At 39.0% G+C, this 24,387-nt stretch overlaps 2 protein-coding genes and 2 pseudogenes across 8 annotated transcripts in view; all 4 read right to left on the minus strand.

Annotated features, from left to right (window-relative positions):
* Positions 1-28: 28 nt before the first annotated feature.
* On the minus strand, positions 29-6,565 carry LOC111326523 (uncharacterized). Of its 2 annotated transcripts, none has more exons than XM_088725764.1 (7): positions 6,353-6,565; positions 5,439-5,698; positions 4,856-4,970; positions 3,244-3,381; positions 2,640-2,679; positions 2,240-2,375; positions 29-1,459 (listed from the first exon to the last, which is right to left on the minus strand). In XM_088725764.1, the coding sequence occupies exons 1-7, from the start codon at positions 6,423-6,425 to the stop codon at positions 935-937; spliced, it is 1,287 nt and encodes a 428-aa protein (XP_088581890.1). In that variant the 5' UTR covers positions 6,426-6,565; the 3' UTR covers positions 29-934. The 2 variants fall into 2 exon arrangements, with proteins under 2 accessions (XP_088581890.1, XP_022786267.1); XM_022930532.2 differs by having other exon boundaries at positions 2,640-2,682; positions 6,353-6,564.
* A 6,119-nt stretch (positions 6,566-12,684) lies between these two features.
* LOC148728371 (uncharacterized) lies at positions 12,685-14,877 on the minus strand (annotated as a pseudogene). The gene is made up of 2 exons (XR_015989074.1): positions 14,112-14,877; positions 12,685-13,301 (listed from the first exon to the last, which is right to left on the minus strand). The product of XR_015989074.1 is annotated as an uncharacterized LOC148728371 (transcript).
* A 457-nt stretch (positions 14,878-15,334) lies between these two features.
* LOC111326511 (uncharacterized) overlaps positions 15,335-24,387 on the minus strand; it is a 15,092-nt gene continuing 6,039 nt past the window's right edge. For 2 of the 5 annotated variants that reach the window (XM_088725196.1, XM_088725199.1), the window contains 6 exons: positions 20,334-20,593; positions 19,862-19,976; positions 19,530-19,652; positions 18,474-18,510; positions 17,946-18,081; positions 15,335-17,321 (listed from right to left, as the gene is read on the minus strand). In XM_088725196.1, the coding sequence (XP_088581322.1) occupies positions 16,797-17,321; positions 17,946-18,081; positions 18,474-18,510; positions 19,530-19,652; positions 19,862-19,976; positions 20,334-20,593 (1,196 nt within the window). In that variant the 3' untranslated portion in view covers positions 15,335-16,796. Of the gene's footprint in view, positions 17,322-17,945; positions 18,082-18,473; positions 18,511-19,529; positions 19,653-19,861; positions 19,977-20,333; positions 20,594-21,210; positions 21,470-24,387 lie in introns of those variants that run through there. The other 3 variants (XM_088725198.1, XM_088725197.1, XM_022930522.2) reach the window with 2 other exon arrangements.
* Positions 21,619-23,874, minus strand: LOC148728372 (uncharacterized; annotated as a pseudogene).

Below are 24,387 nucleotides of genomic sequence, written 5' to 3' on the forward strand. Positions count from 1 at the left end.
AGGTGTTCAGAAACTGACACAGCTCACATTCTAGTTGCAAATCTGATTTTTACTGAAAGAGATACAGATTCTGCAATCTGCAAGCGAGAATCTACGGGCTAAAGCAACCTGGAGGATGAGGATGCAAAGGATTGTTAATTTACTTTTTTAAGTACCTCATCGTCGCAGCGCTGCAGAGCATTCCGCTCTGATCTGGAGAAGTTTTTCCAAACTTTTGATGAAGAATCAGCAATGTGTGTCTTGATTTCTTTCGTTAGGTTTTTTAAAGTAAAACATTTTACAGTTGCAAAGTCTATTAGTGGAAAAAGTCTCAAATAATACAAAGAAGTTTATCAGTAGTTCTCATAATCTAATATCAAAATAAAAAATGAAAGTGTTGAATTTTATTCGAGAAAACGTTCAGATCGACAATAAAACTGAAAATAAAATGTATGTGCTGCGACGACCTGTTCCATTTTCATTTCTTAAACCGCAGTTCATATGTATGATTTCATTTATTCTCACTCGTCGATTCATCACCTCATGGGGTTTACTACGAACCGAATGAAAGACCAGTTGACTCAGGGTTAAGAGTACTGCACCGGAATCGCAGAGGTCATGAGTTCAAATCCCGTGCCTGAAGTTTTTTCGGGCCTTCTTTTCTCTGCTGTTTAGGAAGTATTTATAACTGTGAAAGTCGGTTCCATATTCATTTCTTAAACCGCAGTTTACACACATGGTTTTTACATATTCATGGTGTCATAGTTTCGCTGTGTTTACTGTAGGTTTTATTCGATTTTTTTTTCTCGTTTTGTCTTTGTTTTTATTATTACTATGTGTGGCGTTTTTTGTCATGCCATGATAACCTTTCAAAGACAAAGCAACACTTTATAGACACTCTCAAGATATGACTGAGGTGACCATAACAGCTCCGCTGAAGTCTTGAGACGGGTTCTCACTGAACGAAAATGTATCCAAATGTTTTAATAGTTTTTTTTCCATTGTCTGAAAGTCTTGCTTCATCGCCACACGTATTAAAGTGGTCAGGATGTCCACCTGTGCCAAACCCAATTCGGGAATCAGGGTCGTCACAGTCATTTTCGTTGTTGGCAATGATACCGATTCTTGCTTTGGACGTAAATTTGTTAACTACCGATAATGCATTGAACCCTTCCTTGTTGCAGTTATGTTGCAAAGAGGCTTGTGAACCTAACAGCGATTTCCATGCTTCACGGCCTAACGAGGTGGGTCGATACTGATCATCGACGATAAGCGAGTGTAGAGAGTCGGCCGAATGGTTTACAGCAATGAACCGTACAGTGTCTTCGCCAGGGATCTTCATACCGAGACAGATCTTGGAGAAAGGTGTGTTCCAATACGTGGGTAACTTGGTCTCTTCTATGTCAAACCCTGTCTCCCCTCCAGCGAGATTGTATGGATCTTTATTTTTCCAGAGAGCAGAATTATAGTGAAACGTTTGCTTTAAGGTGAGAAAATGGATAACAGAAAAGTTATCAAAAACGCAAACATATCAATTGTACTTGAAGAATGGGATCAATAATGCACTTCGCAAGTATATATCTCGCTCCAAAAGAAGGTTTACAAGTTAGTGATTAGAAGGTCTCAATGGCGGGAGGGAGGGGGGGATGGGGGTAAAGCTTTAACGATTTGTAGGATCTTTCACAGCTGATGGTTAAATTTTAGGGCTGTCGGTAATTCACACAGGTTTTAATGAAAGATTCATTCCAATTTCTTAAGGAGATTAATCACTATTGCACTGTACACCCTGTACTTGGCATAAGTCACACAATCATGCGAATAAGCCCACGTGCATTCCGAGAACATTGTACAGTTTTTCAATCAATGGACAAGGGAAACAGCGCAAGAAAAAAGTGTGCACAAGGATCCGAGCAAAATTCTCGAGGATTTTACGCGAAAATTCGTTAGAAAGACGGGAATGATTATGAGCGTGATAATTTCGTGTAATGGTTACTGTTGTCAACCTATGCCTAACAAAGAAAGACGAAACGACACTTGATTATTCTTGACGGAGAGTTTGACAGCTTAATTAAGCAAGTTCTTGAGCAAAAAGCCTAACCACTCTTTCATGCTCACAAGGCAGTGACAAACCGGTGAACTATGACACGAAATAAAAACAACTTAAGTAAACTTTCTGAGAAAGTCACTGAAGAAATCGTTTGTTTTTGTTTATCGAGAATGGGGGCCTTGTTAATTTTAACAGCGCAAAAATTATAGGAACCTTTGATCCATTCATCTTCATCACTAGTGTCCAGCCACCTCCCCCACATGATCCCAAGCTGATGTCGTTCAGGACACAGAATACGTTAACCTGTGCAGACCCGACGTTTAACAGGAAAGCTCTGTTTTCTCTGGAACTGAGATCATTAAATGGTATGTATCAGCGTAAGTATTGCATTTTTCAATTAAAGGAGACATGTCTACCTTTATCTTGATCTGTTAACAAATGTTAAATCCAATGTAGGAAAGAGGCCAAGAACACCCAGACGGGTCATCTTGACCAAACTTTCCGCCACGAGGTAGAACCTGGCAATGTAACATTTTAGAGCAGGTCGAAAGAAAGAACCGTGAACAGTCTAAATGATGATTCGAAATAAGCTTAATTCTGAGAAGTTACTTACAAGTTCCGCGCGTAAATCTCCTTTGCTGATGAAAAAAGTGCTGCTGAAATAAAGAGGACATGATGTTGATCATCTCAGGCTCAATGTAGAAATGTAGAATTTTCAATCATTGTAAGGACGCAAAGCCGCAATGTAGCTATTTTTTTTTCCGGAACCTAACCATACTTGAGTAATAGCGCCCTGAGGTTAAATCATGACAGCCTTTTTCGTCGCTTGAGTAACTATTGCCATGCATGACAGTGATGTGCTAATATGGCTCTGGTGAGTCACTTGTCTTATTTTATTGTTTTTTCGAGAGTGAAATCCTGAAGGCTAACATCAAACTTCTCAAAGACAGGATGAGGCTTTATCTCTTATATTATTAGCTTTACAGACAGTGTATCGTCATCCAAATTAAAGGCAGAGCAGCGCACCAGTTCGGATACAGCTTTTATTTTCAAACTAAAAACATCAATAATAATAATAATAATAATAATAATAATAATGATAATAATAATAATAAACAGACAATAAGCTGAGAAAACATTCCTTATTTGACTTCTTCCGTTATTCATATTATAGCTAAATCTTATGTTTTAGCGTCATACCAAACCAAGCCTCAAACCTTGGCCGCCAAAGCTGCGGCAGATTTTACCGTCTCCTTGATACCCAGGTTTACAACTGCATTTATAAGAACCTTCGATGTTTTCGCAGTCAGCATGAACATCACAACTATGTGCTCCAGTAGAGCATTCGTCCACATCTGAACAAGAAATACAATGGTACCTTAAATAAGCAGGAAAACATTTTGCCGAGCCTCCATTTTTACTCAGATTCCTCTTACAGTGGACATCATATAGAGTGGGTTTCCTAAGTGTTTTACCGGACATCATATAGAGTGGGTTTCCTCGGTGTTTTACTGGACATCATATTGAGTGGGTTTCCTAGGTGTTTTACCGGACTCATATAGAGTGGGTTTCCTAGATGTTTTAACAGACATCATATAGAGTGGGTTTCCTAAGTGTTTTACCGGACATCATATAGAGTGGGTTTCCTAGGTGTTTTACTGGACATCATATAGAGTGGGTTTCCTAGGTGTTTTACTGGACATCATATAGAGTGGGTTTCCTAGGTGTTTTACCGGACATCATATAGAGTGGGTTTCCTAGGTGTTTTACTGGACATCATATAGAGTGGGTTTCCTAGGTGTTTTACCGGACATCATATAGAGTGGGTTTCCCAGGTGTTTTACTGGACATCATATAGAGTGGGTTTCCTAAGTGTTTTACTGGACATCATATAGAGTGGGTTTCCTAGGTGTTTTACCGGACATCATATAGAGTGGGTTTCCTAGGTGTTTTACCGGACATCATATAGAGTGGGTTTCCTAGGTGTTTTACTGGACATCATATAGAGTGGGTTTCCTAGGTGTTTTACCGGACATCATATAGAGTGGGTTTCCTAGGTGTTTTACTGGACATCATATAGAGTGGGTTTCCTAGGTGTTTTACTGGACATCATATAGAGTGGGTTTCCTAGGTGTTTTGCCCAAGACAGGTTTCGCTAGCTGCTTGGCATTCAAAATGCTCAAGGTAATTATGTATTTGAAACAGATATTTGACTATTCAATCTATACATGCTTATTGTCACGTGGGCATTATGTACTCTTGATCTAGTTAACATTATCACTGGGATACTACTGACCATCAAAATCGTATTTCTTGATTTAAAATTTATCTTCAGTTCATAATACCACAATACCGACAATAAGCATGTATCGTAAAGATCTGTTTGCTTTATGAACGGACTGATCTGTCCGACATTGTCACAGTTTGTTTCATTAACGAATTAGGTACTGTGTCCTGTAAGTTCTGACCTAAAAGTTTCTTTGGCAAGTAACACGGGGGCCATCTTATCTCGTTTTTCTCGTATCCTTCTCCATTACTATCTGCTGAGGCAGCCACCTTAATTGTAGGAACGAGAGACCGGTCGAATTAATTTTTTCACAAGAAGCCTGTTTTCGCTCAATTTTGTTCGGGAAGTGAAAAATAATCCAATGAACGTGCATATGAGAATGCAAACAGTACTAGCTAAAGGGCGATTCCGCAACAATCATAAAGGAATAGACTTTCTTTTGGAAAAGTTTAGCTTTTATTTATAGTGGCTATTATATGTATTCCGTGTATCAGTTTCTGAGAATGATCAAGGCTGGCTGAGGGTATAGGTTACAATCTCACCTGTTTTACAATTTATGCCAATGAATCCCGGGATACACAAACAGCGATATCCTCTCTCCGTAAAACCGGTTTGACAAGTAGCATTATTACTGCAAGGGTTACTAGAACAGCTGTTCTATAAAAGAGTATAAAAACAAGCGAAAACAAAACTAACAGGGAAAATAGCAAAAACAAACCATGGCTTCCTCTGAAGACCCTGTCAAAAATTGAACTAATCAATATATTCGCAGCAAGAATACATCTTAAATTTGCATAAGCTACCTAATGAAGACTCCTTATTATGCTCATGAATCATTGTTTGTCAATTAATGTATCAGACCTCTCGAGACAACATGCACTCTTTCGAAGATTGTTGTTGGATATTGCATTTATTTTGTTTTTTTCGTAAACTCAAGTAGAAACTGTCCTAAAGATGATGATCGACAGCAGTATAATGACAAAAAAGGGAAAAATTCAAAAGAAACCTATTAAGGATTAATAAAATCCAAATATGTTCCTTTTAGTAAAAGCTATCTCTCTCTCCGTTTAATTAGAGAGGCATCGGGAGCAACCGAGGACGTGATACTACAAATTTGACTCATACCTCCACTGCGTAATACTCATACTCTACGTCTTCCTTCACTTCTCTTTCGTGCCCTTCATGTGTAGCATTATTTAACTCGCATTTTTGCTTTCCACCTTCAGTTTTTGTCTTGAAATTATAGCTGAAACAGTAATCGTCCAAAAAGCAAAGCACCTCGCAGAATTCTTGGCCCTTTACGTAGGCGATACGCATGACATGGTTGGTAAAGCGTTTACCTTTAAACGTTCTGGTTCCTGTGAACTCCAAATTGCGACATGATGCTGAAAAAAAAAAGAAAAAAAAAAAAAAAAAGAAGAGATTACTGGCTAGATATGTTCTAGATTTGTGATGATAATCGCTTAAGTTTACAATTCCCATGGTTTGAAAAACACGCTAAATGCAAAAGGGTGAGATCATTAGATACACCAAAGTATAAATCGTTAGTTACTTGAAACACTCCCCGATCGTAAGGTTGTATTTGGACCGAGAAAAAAAGTTAATTAGGCAACTGACATGTCGAACTGAATTTTAGATAAAGCTTAAAGGACGATGATAATGGCGGGGAGTTCCTGATCGTTTCAAGAGTATTCAATTTGAACGAACTGGATAATTCAGAGGATCAACCTTTCTCAGAAAACGTAATAACTATGATTGTTGGAAAGTATCAATGCAACTTCCCAAACGCAACTTCTGCATGAATCCTCCGAAGAGTTGCGTGGGATCGCTCGAGAAAATCCCCAGTACCATGATTGGTAAGAAATCGCCCCTCACTTTTTTAACTTTCTCACTGCATTCCCTCGCATTTCTAGATGTTTATAAGATCTGTAATATTCACTCTATTAAGTAGTCATCACCCAGCTATAGTAAATAAAAAGTTGAGTTGCGTTGCTCTATTAACCTCATCTTAAATAAACTGAAAATAATCAAATACTAACCTGTAGAGCCTATTCCTTTGGCAATAAGAAATACCAAAAAATGTAGACAACAAATACAGCGCTTGGTAGACATGACAGATACGGAGGGAAGAAAACGAAATAATTTCAAAACAGGTCTCCCCCAGGATTTTCCTTTGATCAAACCAAGTTATGTAATCTTAAACAAGTGACTTGAAAATTAACTGCTTTCTTCTCCTTTTCAACCAGACTACAGCAGGGATTCTTGGTAATCACCTTTAGTCCAAAGACATGGTCAGTTTGTTGAAGGACAACCACATTATCTTCTTTCTTTCTGTTGACCTTGGAAAACAATACATTGATTAAACTTTCAATTGCGATAATAAATTGCTCAGGCTCAATTTGTAGGATATTTCTTTCACTGGTTAATTAACTTTTTGGTTAATTGTGGGCCCAAAGTAGGGGAGCTTTCCTCTGACATTGTTGACCAATGTAAGTTGGCGCATTCAGTATCGAAAAAAAAAACAATTGAAATTTATTTGATCGACATCTTTTTTTTTCCTTTTTCTTTTATTTCTTAAGTAAACAGTGATGTGTAACCAAAGCCCAAGGTTTGTTTAGTCCTATAATCTTTAAAAAATCATTAAGAATTAATGTAGTTTTAAATTTGGTGAAATACCGAATAAATTTGGTTGGCTTGTTGTTGGTACAAATGCTTTTACTCCCAATCGCGAGAAGAGAACAGAGGTCAGTAGATATAAACAATTTCAGACTTAAACACAGATTAATCCAAAGACCGTTTGAAATAAATATACATGCATAGAGTTTAAAATAATTGTGATACTGGAATATCTGAAAAATTTTCATTCTGTTGTCGTCATTTGACTATAGGTACCTTAGCAAACCACGATGACAAGTAGTACGTGGGCAAACAAAAGATATAATGGGTAGAACAATAGCTCAACACGAGTGCTTTGAATAATGTAAATGTCTTTGCCATCCTCCGCAAAAACAACAACGTGAAACCAGCATTGCCAAAATGTTCGTGGTCAGAGAATGGAACCCCGACTGCAGATTACTTAAGTTTTCCATCTGAAACGCAACGCTGCTTGGCTGCGTTATGCTAGAGTTGCGGTGTGGCGCCGTAACCGACGTTCTAAACCCTTTTTTTTTTAAACACGGCTGACATATCGATGCTGCAAGACGTGTCCGTTTCCAACGTACTACTCTTGTTCTCTATCAAAACTTAAACCAGTTTATTTGGTTTCCTCATTTCCCTTGCGTAATATTAACACGTTACGCGAATAGGGACATTTCTTGAATTAGCTGATCAAATCAGCGATAAAATGGTGCATGGTATAAAAATCCTAGGGATGTTAGACATGGCTAGAAAACATGCAACTCCAGATTCGCTGCATTTTCGTTTGTTCGAATAACTTTTAGCTCACACCACGACACCTAAGTCGAAAAAAATAACATGTTTTTTCCTCGAGGACAAAGCAACGTTCAATACAATGTAGTCGTTAAGTGTATTTCCATAATATAATTCTATTGTATTATTATCACGCTGTTTTAGAGTTTTTAGCCCCTCTGTTAGGAGTTTGCTTCTTTAAAACTGCAATTCAGGCAGTCGAGAGCTTTTAATATTTTTCTTCTAACTCAAAGAGCGTTTTGAAATATACAATGATCTCTTCTGATTGCAAACTCGATCTTTAGGAGCGAACGTTTGAGAATCACAGCTGAGTCTTCTGTTTGTACGCTTCAGCAGCTTTTCCCGAATACTTTATTCGATTGATTTTCGTTATTTTTTTTGTTTTTGTTTTTTTCGGGGTAAAGGGTAGGCGGAGGGCGAGGGGTTGTCATTATAGACTTTAAAAGCCTGTGAAGCTTAGGACTTGTTTTGTTTTTTTGTTTTGTTTTCGCGGAGGCAGCGTGGCCGAGTGGTCAGCGTGTCGGACTCGCAATCCGTCGCTCCCGGGTTTGAGTCCCGCCCTGACCACTACCTGAATTTGTTTCACGGTGGCTCCGAGTTCAAATCCTCGGCCATGCTTGTAAATAGCCAACTGGTTTGCCTCCGGCCAGTTGGGATTCTTAATAGTGTTCTGTTCAATTTGAATGATTTGTTTATAGCCCACAATGTAAACTACTGGGTTACCAGTAATTGTGTTAGCTATTAAAGTTAATTTTTTTTTCCGTGGGCAACGAAGATACAGCTTCTTTGCCACCAAATGATTTGAAGTTCTCTGATGCGGGGGAGCAGTTACAGCGTGATCCAAATTTATTCTGAGGAAAAATTTTTCTAACGCCATGTTATCCAGATATCATAGCATTAATTTGGCAAACTTTTAGATACTAAAACAAAAGGGGGGGTTCCTGATGTTTTATCGGTTAAGATTAAAGTGGGCTTAAATTTGGCTAACATTAGTGCCAATGATAGGGCACTGCCGGTCAAAATAAAGGTATAGAGCTACGGGTGTTATTCGATTTTTTAAATGTGCTTATGTAAGTTCAACTCTCTGGGAGGTGAAGACTTTTAATCAGAGTTTCCACGCATTCATCGTTCTTTCCGTAAATACTTATGCTGCAAATACTTTTGCGTTATATTATAAAAGTTGCTCTTTATTTTTGATGCAAAAATCACCACTTATAATATCTCTTAAATGAAAACCTCTTGCATGGGGTAAGACGTCTGTCTTTACTTTGTTTAACAAATGGAGAAGATTTCACTGTACTCTGTTCCGTTGTAAAGCACGTAGGAAGCGGCTAGAGCATCTCTTGAGTGCTCTAGCCGTTCTAAACTAGGCCTACTCTGGGACCTTAACTCGCCTTAAGTCGCCTAAAGTCGTCTTCATTCGCCTTCAGTCGCCTTAAGTCGCCTTAAGTCGCCTTAAGTCGCTATTGGTTACACAACGTTATAAGGGTTTATAATTTTAATTTATAATTTACCAATTTATGTAGCGCATATTTACATGTGCTGATCAATAGCGTTTATTAGATATTGTTGTTAAAGCTGAAATTGGACGTCAGCATATCAGGCGCCTCTGGCAGCTGCTTCAGTCCATGTAACAATCTCGCCTTCCCACCCATCCCCCAAATACCCACCCATCCCACCCCAGGGGAGGGCATCCACCACACAGTAATCTCGTGCATGGGAAATTAACATCTCCTACCCCTAACCCTGCAGGAGTTGGGGCCTACAGTTTATTCGTCCTTATCCGAGGAGACTAAAATATCTATCCATTTCTTGATACTACAGAAAGGTAGTAAGTTCTCCTCAGTTATTTTAAACACGAAGGCGCGCTATAAAAGGAGCCTTGGATCCCACTGGACCATTTGTTAATCAACCGTCGTGTGATGTAGAACTCTTAGAGTCAAGTCAGCTTGAGCTACAGCTACTCCAAAGCAGTGAACAGCGGGCGCATACCTCAAAATTGTTTTATGTCTTCATCACAAAACAAGAATTTTTGAAATTTGTATTTCATTTCTCCAATGGAAACTGTCTTTATTTGTGGCGGTAAATTTGAGATCGAAGTAGGTGGTTTGCACGTCACCTCATGCCACCATGCTGGTGGAAGTAAACAATAGGTATCTCATAAGCTTCTTTTGTTCGTCTACCAGCATTTAAATTTGACCCGCACACGTCAAGGGTGAGTAACAAATGAGCCTAGGTCTTCCCAGGGAAGACTTCTTTATATAGTGCGCCTTCGTGTTTAAGACCATGAGTATTGGTCCGGCCGGGGCTTGAACCCTCGACCTCCCGCACATTACAATCCAGTGCTCTAACCAACTGAGCTAACCGGGAAAAGGGTTCCACCCTAATTCCAATTGACCCCATTCACTACTGTCTAATCATAAGGATCAGAGGAGGAGGCATGGTGGCTGAATGGTTAGTGCACTGGACTCGACATTTGTCCAATTTTGGTGTCTAGTGTTGGAGCATTTTATTATGTTCTTGGGCAAGATACTGTAAGCTCAAAGTGCCTCACTTTTTCCAGGTGTAAATATGGGTACTGGTTGGTAGGGGGGGAGGTAACCCTGCAATGGACTATGAGTTTAATTATTGTTATTGAGAGGTGGGCGATGACTTCCATATATATAGAAACCCCATGTGAAAATAGTCATGCACCTGTCTAGCCCCTATGCTGGCATGGGTAACCCCTACATGTAGACAGTCCTGATGTAGGAAATATGACAATGTATACACTTCCATCATCTTACTAAAACAGCTATTGGCCAGAGTTCCATATAACTCCATACATTAATTATGCATAGAGTGTTGCAAAGAAACCTCTATATTTAGTCTTTAAGAAATGAATGCATAATTAATGTTGGGGTTATATAGAACTCTTTCCACAGGTATCTGTTTCAACAAAATTTCTGTCTTGTATTTAATGATGAAAAAGTTGATAAAAGGGTTGACACAGTGTATTATCATCAGGATATAATAAATATTGAATCACATAAAACCTACAGTACCAGATCATCAAGATAAAACGATAGAAAGGTATTCTGTAGAAAGGCTCAATTCTTGCCACTCACTTATACCTTGAGCAGTATAAATAACATTATCAAAAGTCAACTAAACTTAACTGAAGCTAAATTTTTTCCTCTCACCCAGGGTAAAAGAATGACAAAAGTGGGCCATTTCTCCAGTATAAACCTATTGATCTGTACTAGCTACTTCCACCATAGTATTCGACCAACTGAAAACATTTCAACTTTGTAGCTCGCCGAACTTACTAAAGGCGTAAATATTTATCTATCCTGAGACTTTGATAGTCTTTTGGGGCGTTTCTTCTTCGTCAGTTTGATGATCAACACACATGAACCACTTCTGAGCCAAGAAAAGCCTTTTACAGCAAACATGGCTGCCAGAAATATTTGATCACGTGACTTAAGTTTTGTCCCGTGACCAAAGTGCACGTGAGAACAACACGCACGCGAGCCTTCTGAAAAGTATACAGAGTAATTTATCTGTGCAAAAAAAAAATTCATCAAAGAGCTTTAAAAAAATTCACTCTGAAAGTTAAACTGGGCGACCGCTTCAATGAAAATACCACGCACGTGCTTTTCCCTAGTGGAGTAGATTAACATTATGGCCTGCATTCTTTCCGATCCGTACCCATTCCAAAAATTCTGCCTTGTGTCTACTGACTGGTTACCTGCTTGCATTGCGGAAGGAAATGGTAAATTCGAGGTAAAGTAAAGGAAATTTTTCTGTAATAGTAGATAGTATGGGCGTACTTGGCGAGAGAAACCCTAAAATGTTGTCCCGCTCTTAACTTCGAAGCATTGAAACCAGTTAGCGGCGCATAGATTGCTGGGAGAATTAAAATGGCGGAGACATACAGAGCCAGTTATCAGCTTGAAGAATTTCGTTGTGACTCGTTAGTTTCTGGACAGGTGTGAGGTAACAATGAATGCCTTTAATCCTGTAATACTGCGACCAGTCTAAAGAAAAACTTGAATGCTTAGAAGGTCCTGCTGATCCGATCAACAGTGGAGAAAGACCTTAGCACGTGGTTCTCAGTATGGCATTAAGGTTTTGCATGGCAGGAACAATTAAAATATTTTGCATAAGAAAGAAAATGTTTTCCCTTGGGAAAAATAATCGATTGTTCCTGTCATGCAAACATGGCTGTTGTGCAAAACCTCTATTAGAGTGTTTTGTCTAACTGAGGCAGGAGAACAACAAATTGGTTGGGTCCCTGAAAAGGACTGTGCAATTTCGGATGCTGTTGGAAAGAAATGCGACTTGCCAAACTTCCATGCCAAAATTGACAGTGCAAGTGGCAAAAATATGGGAGACAAGTTTACCAAGGTAACAATTTTTATAATTTGTGAGGCTTCGTGAAAATTAATAATCAAGTTATTTTTTATTAATTATGTGGGAAATGTATTGATAGTTTTATGTAAATCATGTCTCTTTTCTAAAATTAAAAATGTGTGTCTTTATGTGTATATTTTTAATAGGTTTATTTGATATTGGGCACATAACCCATAATGTATTCCTGGCTTTGACTGTATAATTTAACAATAACTGATGTGGTAATTCTGTCTAAACATTTTAAGCTAAATTGGTTTCCTGGCTATTTATTCACTAGCTTTGACTGTATGATTTAACATTAGAGAGCTTTAGATTCGAGTACGAGAACGAGTACGAGTACGAGTTTACTAGCGTATTCGCATCGCGCATGCGTAGTTCTCCGTGAGACTGTCACGGGAGCGGGAAACTCGTCGTCCGCCGCTCGTCGACAACGAGATTTTGATCAGAATGTCGTCCTCCAGAGAACGAGTTTCGAAAGGTGAGTATTTTGTATTTTAAACTTAAAAGAGAGAGGTATATCTTGGACGAAAATCGCCGAACACTATGATAAAACCTTGAACACTGAAACATTTTATTAGCTTCTCATTAATTATTGTCATATTAATACCATTATATTTAAGAAATGAAAACTAAGGAAGAGTTTGTATGGTAAAGTATCTGAATACATTATTTTTACATCTTTTTACAAATGTATATGTAGTTGTATCATAGAAATGTACTGTATTATTATTACAAAGTCAGTTCAGCTGTATTGAAATTAAAATTATACATATTTACAATTTTGATTTTCTCAAATAAATTAATGCTGAAAATAATCATCTAATGTAGGAGGTTGAACATCAAAATAGGTGCTTGTAGTTGATCCATATAAGCAGGTACATGCATTCCTAAGCAGAGCACACACTGAATACATTACACCTACTGGACTTAATCCAATCTTTAAGTTCTTCTTAAAATCTAGGAAAGCGAAGTATGTTACAATGTTGCTAAACACCCACTCCACAGCTTCCCTGACTTTACTTCATCCTTGAAGATGAATTCTGAGTGGATAGGCGAGGTCACCATATATACACAGTGGTTGTCCACTGGTATCAAATGAATGCTGCTGAAGGTTATGATGGAGGCCAGACATTCTTAACATACCAGCATCATGCCTTTTACCCTCTGAAATGAAAATTTATAGAGTAAACATACTTGGATTTATATCAGTAGCTAGTGTTATAACACTCTTGTAGCTGCAGGTAACTGTTGAGTTACAGACTGTGATTTAATTTTTTTTTTCAATTTTCCAAGTTAATTGGTTAATAGCCATTTTGATTTGGTAGGAGCTGGGTTATAGATATTTGTCTAAGGATTTAAGGGTAGGCTACATTTAATGAAGCTTTTACCAAGGGGCTGACTACCAAAAATGTTTCCTGATAGATTTGATCTTTCCAGCCCACTCCTGTAGGTGTAGATACCGTAGATCCTCAAATCAATTAGCGCCCAGGGAGCTTAATTCAAATTTATGAGAAAATGGGGGCGCTTATTCAAGGATGGGGGGGACTTAATTGAGAGGGGGTGCTTATTTAATTTTTCATAAATGGTGGCCTGACATGACCATTTTTTTAATACATCATCTACACATAAACAAAATTAACTATTTCATGATTGACATAAAAACTGATCCTAGAGTTTAACTCACCATTAGTGCAATGTACAAATGTAATACTACATGACTAAAACTATGCATCCTTTGCTGTCTCAGTACTCATCCACAAAATGAGGGGAGGGGAGGGGGCACTTATTTGAGTGGGGGTACTTATTTTAAATTTTTGGTCGATAGGAGGGGCACTTATTCGAAGGGAGTGCTTATTCGAAGGGGCGCTAATTCCAGGATTTACGGTGGTGACTCTTCAATTCAGTTTCAAATTTGGGGGCTTAAATAAGGGGAGGCATTACAGCAGAACGATGCAAATAATCGTATTAGCTTACCAACTGGTCCATACAAATTGGCTATTAAACCATTTGGCGCAACAAATGATTGAACCTTTAGGGCACGTACCCTTTTGTGCCCATTGGGTACACGCTGGTTCTCTCCTGGGTGACAAATTGGGCGAACTGTCAAGTCTACAAACCCCTAGTAATTCTCAAGAGCTGTTCCCTTTCCATGGACAGCAAGAGAAAAGTCTTCCAGATGTTGGCTACTCAGCCAGGGTTGATCGAGATCTCTGAGCTATATCCATGGTTTGTGTAAATAAAGCTGATCACCTCGTTTAAGATTAAGCTCAGCTTGGGCATTGAACGACCAAAGCGAGGAATCATATGCGAGGGACGACATGGGTAAGAAAAAAGTTTCAATAAAATCAACAGTCCTTTCATTCCTGAACATACCGTGCTATTGGCACAAGTAAACATTTCTGGAATTGCTAATGCCCGAAGAGGGAGAGACAATCCTGTGATGCCAAACCTGAGATCGGCTGCAAACTCTTCAGGAGAAATGGCGTCAAAAACATCGTCAATCCTTTCATACTGCTTGTAAGGATGTTGCCTTCTCATCGTTGTGATTTCATAAATCGCCAGGAAATCTTCTTTGTCAATCTCTTCATCTCTAAGGAGGTAAACGGATGCTTCTAGGATAGTTTTTTTGGCTAAACATGGTGAGATTGTTACAGTAAAACCCTCGCACTCGGATCGATACATTTGTTTACAATCTAAAGTTACATTTTCCGTCAGCACGACTAGGAGTACGAGATACTAGTGCCAGATCTCGCGCGGTTAAAACTCGTACTCGTACTCGTACTCGTTCTCGCACTCGATTCTAAAGCTCTCTAATAACTATTGTGGTAATTCTGTCTCATTATTTTAGGTAAATTGGTTTGAAATCTGGATATTTTAGACTATGGTGACTTATGAGCATACAAAAGTAACCCAAATGACTATTGTGTTTATTGCAAGGGATTCTGTAATCAGTCAAATAAAATCACTTTAAGTCGCCTTAAGTTGCCTTAAGTCGCCTAAAGTCGCATTGTTTTTTCTGCTAATTTTGCTTAAGTCGCCTTAAGTCGCCTTCTGAATCGCCAAAGTCGCCCAAAGTTACGGCGACTTAAGGCCTCAGAGTAGGCCTTTAAGTGCTTTACAACAGAACAGAGCACAGTCAAAGCTTCTCTATCTGTTTGTTTAATAATAAAGAATTCGTCAAATTACTCACGCAATACTTCTAATTTTCAAAGCAAACTTTATTTCCAAAACGAACAAGTGTCGTTAGCATCTTCATAATCTCATAAAGCACGTTACAATAAGCCAGTCAGAATGCTTGTTAGAGTAGTTCAAATGATCTGATTGGCTGAACCAGACTAAAGCTGTCAAAAATGTCAAACCATCAAAGTTCACAATCAGCAGTAGTCTACAAATTTAAAAAGTTCGGCAGGTCGCATTTAACACTCGCTTGAAAGTTTCTAATTTAATACAGAATCTGAAAGTTAAAGTTCAGTGAAATCTGATCTAAAAATCCGGTAAATGAACGACAGCCGAATTCACAGGAAGATAATTATTTCTCGGGACGATAGCGACGTAAAACTCGGCTGCGGTGACTGATGTGGCCTTCCAATCATCGATGACCGGCGATCTCCATGATGAGCTGGCCTCGATGGACCACAGCATGATCGCAGCCGCTCTGAAACCATCATAAATTTGTTTGAATTTTAACAATTATGCCAGTTTTCTTATATTTTTCATTATTCCTGTTTCGTTCTACTATTTTTACCCGAAACTATATAATTTTATAGGGAAGTTAGCAGTGCTTCAATCTAAGCTTACAATCTAAATGAGAGTGAAAACCTTCAAAACTCCGACAATCCATTCCATTTTCTCTTTGAAGATTTTAGTCTCTGCTCACGTTATAATAACATTACGTACATGCTTTGCATGTTTTCAAACCTCTGTTTGGTTATTCTGTTGCTACTTGCTCACTCGCTTTTTCCGGAATGTCACTTTTAATTAACGGGCTAAAAGCAAAGAGAAGTTCGGGAAATGGTCTGACACTGTATAATTTTAGTGTGACAGCTTCAGCTCAGCTCCGTGTTTTGCTCTTTCTACCAATGATAGCGTGCACTTTATCCGAACTTTGCTGTAATAATTTATACAATGTTTAAATACAGGAAGTGAACGAATAGAAGCTGAGATATCTTATCAAACCCCATCAGTTTAAAATTACTCATATCATTGCAACAATTTACCAAGCTCTAAAACGCCATCCTCTGTGAGAGCATACCATTTAAGCCTCAGTGCTTTCCTGATTACCCAAATACCATCCTTCAAATCAACAGCTTTTGTCTCCTCGAGAATCTATCTTTGCACTAGTTCTCTACAAAGATTTTTGCTTCTTTGCTACCCTTTTCGTCCGAGAGTTCTTCAGACTTCTTTTATAACATTTCATTACTCCTTTCTGTGCGGATAATAATAATAATAATGTCTAAGGAAGGAAGCGCTAATACCAGTCATCTTATATGACTCTCCTCGTACGTAATTATGCAACTTTTGATATTTCCCGATAGGTTTTGTAGATCTAATGTTATGTCAGCGCACTGCCAAAATCGTTGAAAAATCTTTAGATGGAGACGTTTGAATTAGAGCGAAGTATAAGATCATTTCTCCCTATTACAAAAATATTAATTCAGCTCACTGAATCAAAATGTATCCCATAGTTTCGATATCTCTGTCTCCATTGTCGGGTGCGACTCTCGCCTCGATACCACACGTGTTGGAATCATCAGGATATCCGGCTGTACCAAAACCGATCCTCGAATCGCAAGTTATACATGCGTTTTCGTTGTTGCCAATGATACCAATTCTTGCTTTTGGGTGACCAGGACGGTCACTTATTACGTTGAAACCTTCCCTGTTACAATTGTGTTGCAACGAGCCCTGGAGTCCAAGCAGAGATTTCCACGTTCCACGGCCTAATGACGTTTGGCGATACTGTTGATCAGCAATCAGTGAGTAGAGTGAGTCAGCGGACTGGTTTAAGGCAACAAAATGTGGAGTTTCTTCACCAGGGATCTTCATGCCGAGACAAATCCTGGAGAAGGATGTGTTCCAATAGGTTGGTAACTTCGTCTCATATTCGTCAAATCCTGTCTCCCCTCCCACGATATTGAATTCGATCTTGTTGCTCCATAAAGAGGAATCATAATGGAATGTTTGCTGCAGAAATATTTAGACAGTTGGTTAGTTGCCCTTATCGTATTATTGGCTGTATTTGTTCTATTTCATTTGTGCTGAATTTGTTACGATTCACTTTTAACTTCTCAAAGGTAATTTGAGCAAGTGAGACTAAAATAAACAGATTAAAAAAAACAACAACAACAACAACAGAGAAAGAAAAAAAAACGTGCAAAACCACAGCAAGAGTTTCTAACGCGCAGTTTATGCACTATATGTAAAAAAGAAAACAACAGAAGAACAAAGTAAGAAAAAAAAAACAGAAAGAATCACAGCAAAGATTTAATTAGGAGACAATAAATAGCTTATGAACTTTATGTTAACGAAAAGAATCCACAAGCCCCTCATCCCATCCATTCTACATCAAAAGTGTGTTCAAATTATTTTTCGGACGCGGGGGATTTCGCATAGAACTAGCTGTCATTTACGTGAATATAGTTTCTGTTTGCGTACTGAAATTAGGCTTTTAGAAAGCTTTTAAACAAAAACTGAATTTAGCAGTTGCAATGTTAAAGATAATTCATTTTTGCCCCTTATTTGATATCGTTTAGTTTATGTTTCAGTATCAAGATTCTGTTTAATTAAGATAAGAATAATCATAAGCACCTGTGACCCGTCAATTTTCATGGCCAGCGTCCAACCCCCTCCTACACATGGTCCTAAGCTTGTACTGTTCAGCACACAGTAAACAGCAATGTCCTCAGACCCTACGCGTATTATATAAGCTTTGTTCTCCCTGTACCTAAAATAAATTTAGCTTAGCTTCTTTAGGTATTGATCGATATTCAAAAATTGAAAAGGGAACTATCATTAGTGTGTGTTTCGTTCATTATATTGAATTTTATCATTACGATTTTGCTATTGATAAGTTTATCACCTTTTCATTATTGAAATAATGACCATCATTATATTGTCGTTTGATTTAGTTTTATTTGTTTGTTTTGTGGTTTTTTATGTATTTACTTATTTTTTTTGCTGTGAGTGATCTCATTTTCATTCCCTAATTGTATTCCCTTACCCAAAGGATCTTGTTCATCTCATTAACCATTTTCTAGACCTCTCTAGTTTACATTTAGAACCATGCAACTCATTGCAAAATATTGCATCGAAGACAACATAAACTAAAATACTTACAAGGAAATGTCGAAAATTTCTTTGCATGTTGATAGCACTATACACAACAAAGAAAGGCATGAGATTAGGATAAAACCATCCTTTACGTATTTACCAGCGTAATTAAAACTGTGCAAAATCTTATTGGGCAATGTGAAGACAAAAAGCCGTATTCATTTTGCCTCCGTAACCAGGCGTATTGTCCAAATTACTATTTCCTTAATTCTTGATAAAGGTTAAAGACTGTCCTATAATGACCAAACGGCTGGCAAGATCTTCCAAGTAAATCAACAGTGCATTCATGTGCCCTTACAAACTCGTCATTATATTATACATATAATATATATATATAACTGCAGACAGTACTGTCTCGGCCTTCTGGGCCTCATCAGTGCAGTGCTCAAAATGAGGACGGAGGCGAACCGATGTGGTTGCCTCAAACGATCCCACGCATGTGGTACCGTTTAGCCATGCCAGTGTGCTCAAACTAGGTGAAACCTAGTGAGCTATGCACAGTGCAAATAGCAATGGCTCGTCCCTTCTAGAATGCTCGATTTGGACATGAAAGCAGAGCTCATGCAACCACCGCCTAAAGGAAAAATTTCTAATATTTACCAACCAAAACTTTCTACACTCAACAAACGTAATGAACTCGTGTCTTCTTGCCGCCCAAGAAATAAAGCACTCCTACGCAACAGCTGAACTGTTAAACTTTGCGCTGCATAGATTAGATATATGTTTATTATTGTTATTATGTAAATTATTTTGTATATAAGAAGCGATGGTCAAGAATATTCTTAGTAATCCCCTGACGAGTGGGCAACCACGAAACAGGCTTGTCGGGATGAAAGCGTAGTTTATTTGTTTCTTTCCTCCGCAAACATATATATATACATACATATATATCTATATATATGTGTGTGTGAAGTGATCTCCTTTCCTTCAACTATAAAAGAACTAATCGAACAGCTATGCATATTAGGAGAGGCCTCCGGTCCCTTTTTCTTTTTGTTTAACTTTAACTGTATGCCGGCTTTTCGTAAGATAATTTTTCTCCCCTATCGCAAAGACACCAACCTGTGCAGTTCCTTCCGTCTCCATGGTATCCAGGTTTACAAATACATTCATATGAACCCACTGTGTTGATACATTCGGCACCAGCGTGGCAACTATGTGTTCCAGTAGAACATTCATTAGTATCTGAAAAAGAAGACTTCTGCAATTCATCCGTTGGAATAGGCATTCATCAAACAGTTAAATCCTTTAGCATAAGAATAACATTAAATGAAAAAAAATAAGTAGTTTAATTTAAAGTAATACATTTTAAATTTATTTTCAAGGAGATGTCTAAAAACTAACAAACAAGACGAGCAAATGTGTTTATATTTTAAAAAAGCTACAATAATCACCACTTTCACAACTTTGGCCGGTGAATCCCTCAGGACAAAGGCAACGATAACCCGCATTCGTGAAACCAGTTTGACAAGTAGCCTCGAGACTGCAAGGGTTACTGGCGCAAGCATTCTGACCAAAAAAAGACAAACAAGAGAATAAACAGGAAACCAGCCGTGAATCCTGAATAAGACTTTTAAAATGAACTATGTGAAATGAAACTAAACTCGTAAAACTGTTAGAGGTCTTAGCGCACCAAAATATCGTCAATGTTTAACTTGATATTCCCTAGGGGTACATTCTCACAGATTCCCACGGTAAGTTCTGTCCAAAAGATCTCCCAGGTATTCCTTCCGCCGTAACCTAACTTCTATTCTTTAGCCAAAACCAAGTCTTACATAGTTATCGTCAATCCTGCCTACTACTTACACTCTCTTGCAACTATAAGAGAGTGAAAGAATCCTGTCAGTAACTTTTTCTTTGTAATACCTCTGCTGTGCAGTAAGAGTAATCGATGTCTTCTACAAGATCGTGTTCATTTCCCTCATGCGTAGCGTTATTTAATTCGCATTTTCGTTCCTCCTTCTCATTTCTCTTCATGATATTACAACTGAAACAGTTGTCCTCCATAAAGCAGAGCACTTGACAAAATCTCTTGTCAGTGACGTCAGTGACACTTATCACATGATTTAAGAGACGTTTCCCATCAATCTTTCTGGTTGGAGAAAATATCAAATTACGACATTGCCCTGTAGAAGAAAATATATTGAAAACTGAACTATTAAAGGAGTGGTTCTTCTAACTATCTACTTGTATGTACCTGTATCACGTTTTGTCGATTTTAATTAAGAAAACGTGATGTTTTTTTTCTCAAAATTATGATCTCAAATAATCATTACCATCACAGTTTGATTTCTTGCATACAATTGTAAGCTATTTATTGTAGCACACTGACAGAATTAGTTTTCTGAGAATGTGTAAGTTCGTTTAAACCCGCATATATTTAGAGCGGGTATTGACAGTAACTTAGAAATAGCCAACATCCTAAGCCGAGAGATTTTGCTATGAATTAAACTCTTTCCAACTTAGAGCAAAGAATTGTCAGACCTTGTCTTTTTAATACTCTTACCATGCCTTATGGAAATATTCTTAACGCTGATTGAATTTTCGGTTTCCTTCCCTCCCCTCTCACCTTAACAGTAAACATATATTTTAATTTACCTCTATCTCAATTTTGATATTGCAAAACGATTCAGAAAGGGTGCATTGATTATACACTCTACAAGGCTCCTGAAGAGTATTTACAGCTTTTCACTCATTGTATATCATAACTAATGAAAGTACAGAAACTGAAATATAGTCCAACCTGCAGAACCTAAAGCAGTCTTGTTCAAAGACAACCAGATTAGATGGATATATGATAGAAAGATGTAAACCAAAGCCATTTTTGGTCGATGAGATCATCTAGCGTGAACTGATTCTTCAATGTTTCTTCGTCAGAAGAAGTAGTCAAGTGGTTATGTGCAAACAGAGATTAAATCATTTCGTTGAAATTGATTCACACCATGGGGATTTGTATGCTTTGTTCGCAAAAATTAACAATCCCAAAAACCACTTACTCCCTACTGACATTTCGTTGAAGCAATTACAACTTATTGTATTATGAGCCGCAGAAGATCTCCTAGGTCCGTCAGACTCATTCTACAGAATTTCATCCAGCACCCTATGGCTTTTCCTTGATTTTGTCCGTTTGTAGGAAATTAGGGTTAGGATAGATTTTCCCTAAATTTATCTTCACCGACGGAATTGCAGAATGAGTGTGAAATCAAAACCAGTCACTTATTGTTATTGAAAACTTGGAAAGAATAAAAGTTGGGAAACCTATTATTGAAAAAAACGAAAAATAAAATACCTTTTTTTTTTTAAATATTAGGCTCAAACTGAGGAGAGGAGTATAAGACCTAGTTTTTTTTTCTCCTTTATGACTATTGCTTACACAATCGACATAATTTCTATAATTATCTTTATCATCGTTACAGTCATTATTATTTTATTATTATCACCATTATTATTATTATTATCGCAGAGAAATCAACTGAATGCTACATTCTAATCAGGCAGCACAGGGCGAAAACCATAACCTGTGAGCAATGGAGTAAAAAATAAATGTACATTAACTAATCCTAAAAAGCTTTTCCGTTGTGTCTACGGTCCTCCTTCTAGCGGGAACTCAAACTGCCACCTTAAAAGTCCGGGCAATATTCAGCGTGCTTGAGAGCACTGCCCTCTGCATCTTTCGCAGTACGTCTGTGCTTCTGCCTCCTACCAGCTCGCGCATCATGACATCCAGCTCCCGTGACCACCCCCCGAGGGCATCCAAAATGATGTTATATTGCTTCACCTCGTAGCCTGGGAACTGCTGCCTTAGTTCCCAGCGAAGGGGTCCGTACTTCAGTGTCTTCTCTTCATCCTTTCTTGTCCGACTGTTAACCCACAGGCAGCTCATTTCCAGCGTCACAACTCTCTTGCATATATGATTTACAATGCATGCATCCACCCTATTGCATCTGACCTCTTGTTGATCAGTATATATAGGGACATCCCAATAAGCTTTAACATTCCCTGACTCATACACGGGCTTCGGCTTGTCGGCTGAGTACCAGGGTTGTATCTCGTCTATAAATCCCTCATCATACAACAGTTCGTAAAACAGTACCTTCAGGGCTGCGTCGTGTCTAGAGAGATACTTGCTCTGGGCCAGCGCACTGCATCCTGACAAGATATGTGCCACACTCTCTGGAGCCTTGCCGCATAATCTGCACTTCACCTCGCCTTCCCCGCTTGTGTGGGTCTTCTGACTCGTGCATACTCGCGTTGGCAATAGCTGCTCATATAGTTCGACGAGTCCAGCAATTGTGTGTGATGGGCAGTTCTTCCACTCTGTGAGCCACCAGAAACACCCATTGGCACTCAGACTCTCATCCTCCAGCCTGGTAGTCTCTAGACGCCCTTGCCATCGTTGGTTTCTGATCTCATCCTTTAACTTCTCCAATTTGGCACCTCCGCACCTCTTTCTGGATCCCTTGCGCGTGTTCCAAATCCAACTCCAGCCCCAACTCCTCCGCGCACTTAGCCGCTTCTTTAAAAATTTACCTACGCCCCATGCTTGCCGCTTGCTCTTCAAACTCCCGTACCATTCCCAGTGCACGATCTTCATTACCATGGAGTCTGACTGCACCCTTGATTTTTGTGGTTTTGTACTCCATTTCAACAGAGCGCAATCCCCGCCCTCCCCTAATTCTTGGCATAAACAACAATGCATTCGAACTACATGGGTGTCTACCCCCACTCTCGACAACAATCTTGCGCGCTTCCCTATCGATCTGCTTAAGTTCCATCACCGGTTACTGTTGTGTCCACATAAGATATCCAAGAACAGGCAATGCAAACTGATTTGACGCGACCACCCGATTATAATCGGACAAGGGACTTGTCCAAATAACTGACAATCGTCTGAGATACTCTCTTGCTGCACACTCCAGGACCAACTTATCCTCCTGCCTAACACTCTCAAGTACTCCAAGGAACTTGTACCGCTCACCATCAGCAAGACATGGTATTCTAGTCGACTCCACAACTCTACCCCCTGAGACAACAGTCACTTGTACCCCCCTTTTCACATGGGCACCGCACACTTCTTTAGGTTCCACTGAAGCCCCACATCCTCCATAGATGACTTAACCATCTTCATAACCCGTTCAAGCTTACTCTCCGACGCAGCGAAGATCTTGATATCATCAATAAACAAAAGTCCCGTAACCTTGCTATTAATAGGTTTGGACATCCGGTATCCTTCAGCGGCTCTGATCTTCCATGCCACTGGGTTCAAGCATACGGTGAACAGCCTCGGGCACAATGCATCCCCCTGTGGTAACCCTCTGTTGAACTTAATCCTTTCGGAGGTCTGTCTCCCTTCCCTTGTGATCGCCACTACCTTTGTGTTCCAACTCTTACACAGTTTAGCAATGACTTTACACAACCACGTGGGAAACCTGTGTAACGTCATCACCCCATTCAACCAACTATGATCTACAGAATCGTACGCCTTTTTGACATCAATCCAGGCCACGCTCAAATTCCACCTCCTCCTATGACAATCCAACGCAACTGTTCGGTCGATCAATAAGTTGTCTGTTGTTCCACTGCACCCTGCACGTGCCCCCCTCTGCGCACCCTCCATTAGATCGTTCTCCTCAAGATGCTGATTTGTTGTGACAAGCAGACACGAAGTGAACCACTTATAAAGCGTGTTTAGACAAGTGATGGATCGTTGGTTGTCGCTGGTAAACTCTCCGGGTTTTGGGATTAACGTTGTTTTCCCTTCAGAAAACCATGCGGGATACTCTTCCTCATACTCGGAGATCACACGGAATGACGAAATAACACCCTCATGCAGCGCTTGGGCACGTTTCCACCAAAAATTGGCGATACGATCCGGTCCAGGTGCGCTCCAATTCTTCTTCCGCGCTAAAACGTTTACAGC

This window comes from Stylophora pistillata, chromosome 6 (genome assembly GCF_964205215.1).
Source record: "Stylophora pistillata chromosome 6, jaStyPist1.2, whole genome shotgun sequence".
Classification (NCBI taxonomy): Eukaryota; Metazoa; Cnidaria; class Anthozoa; order Scleractinia; family Pocilloporidae; genus Stylophora; species Stylophora pistillata.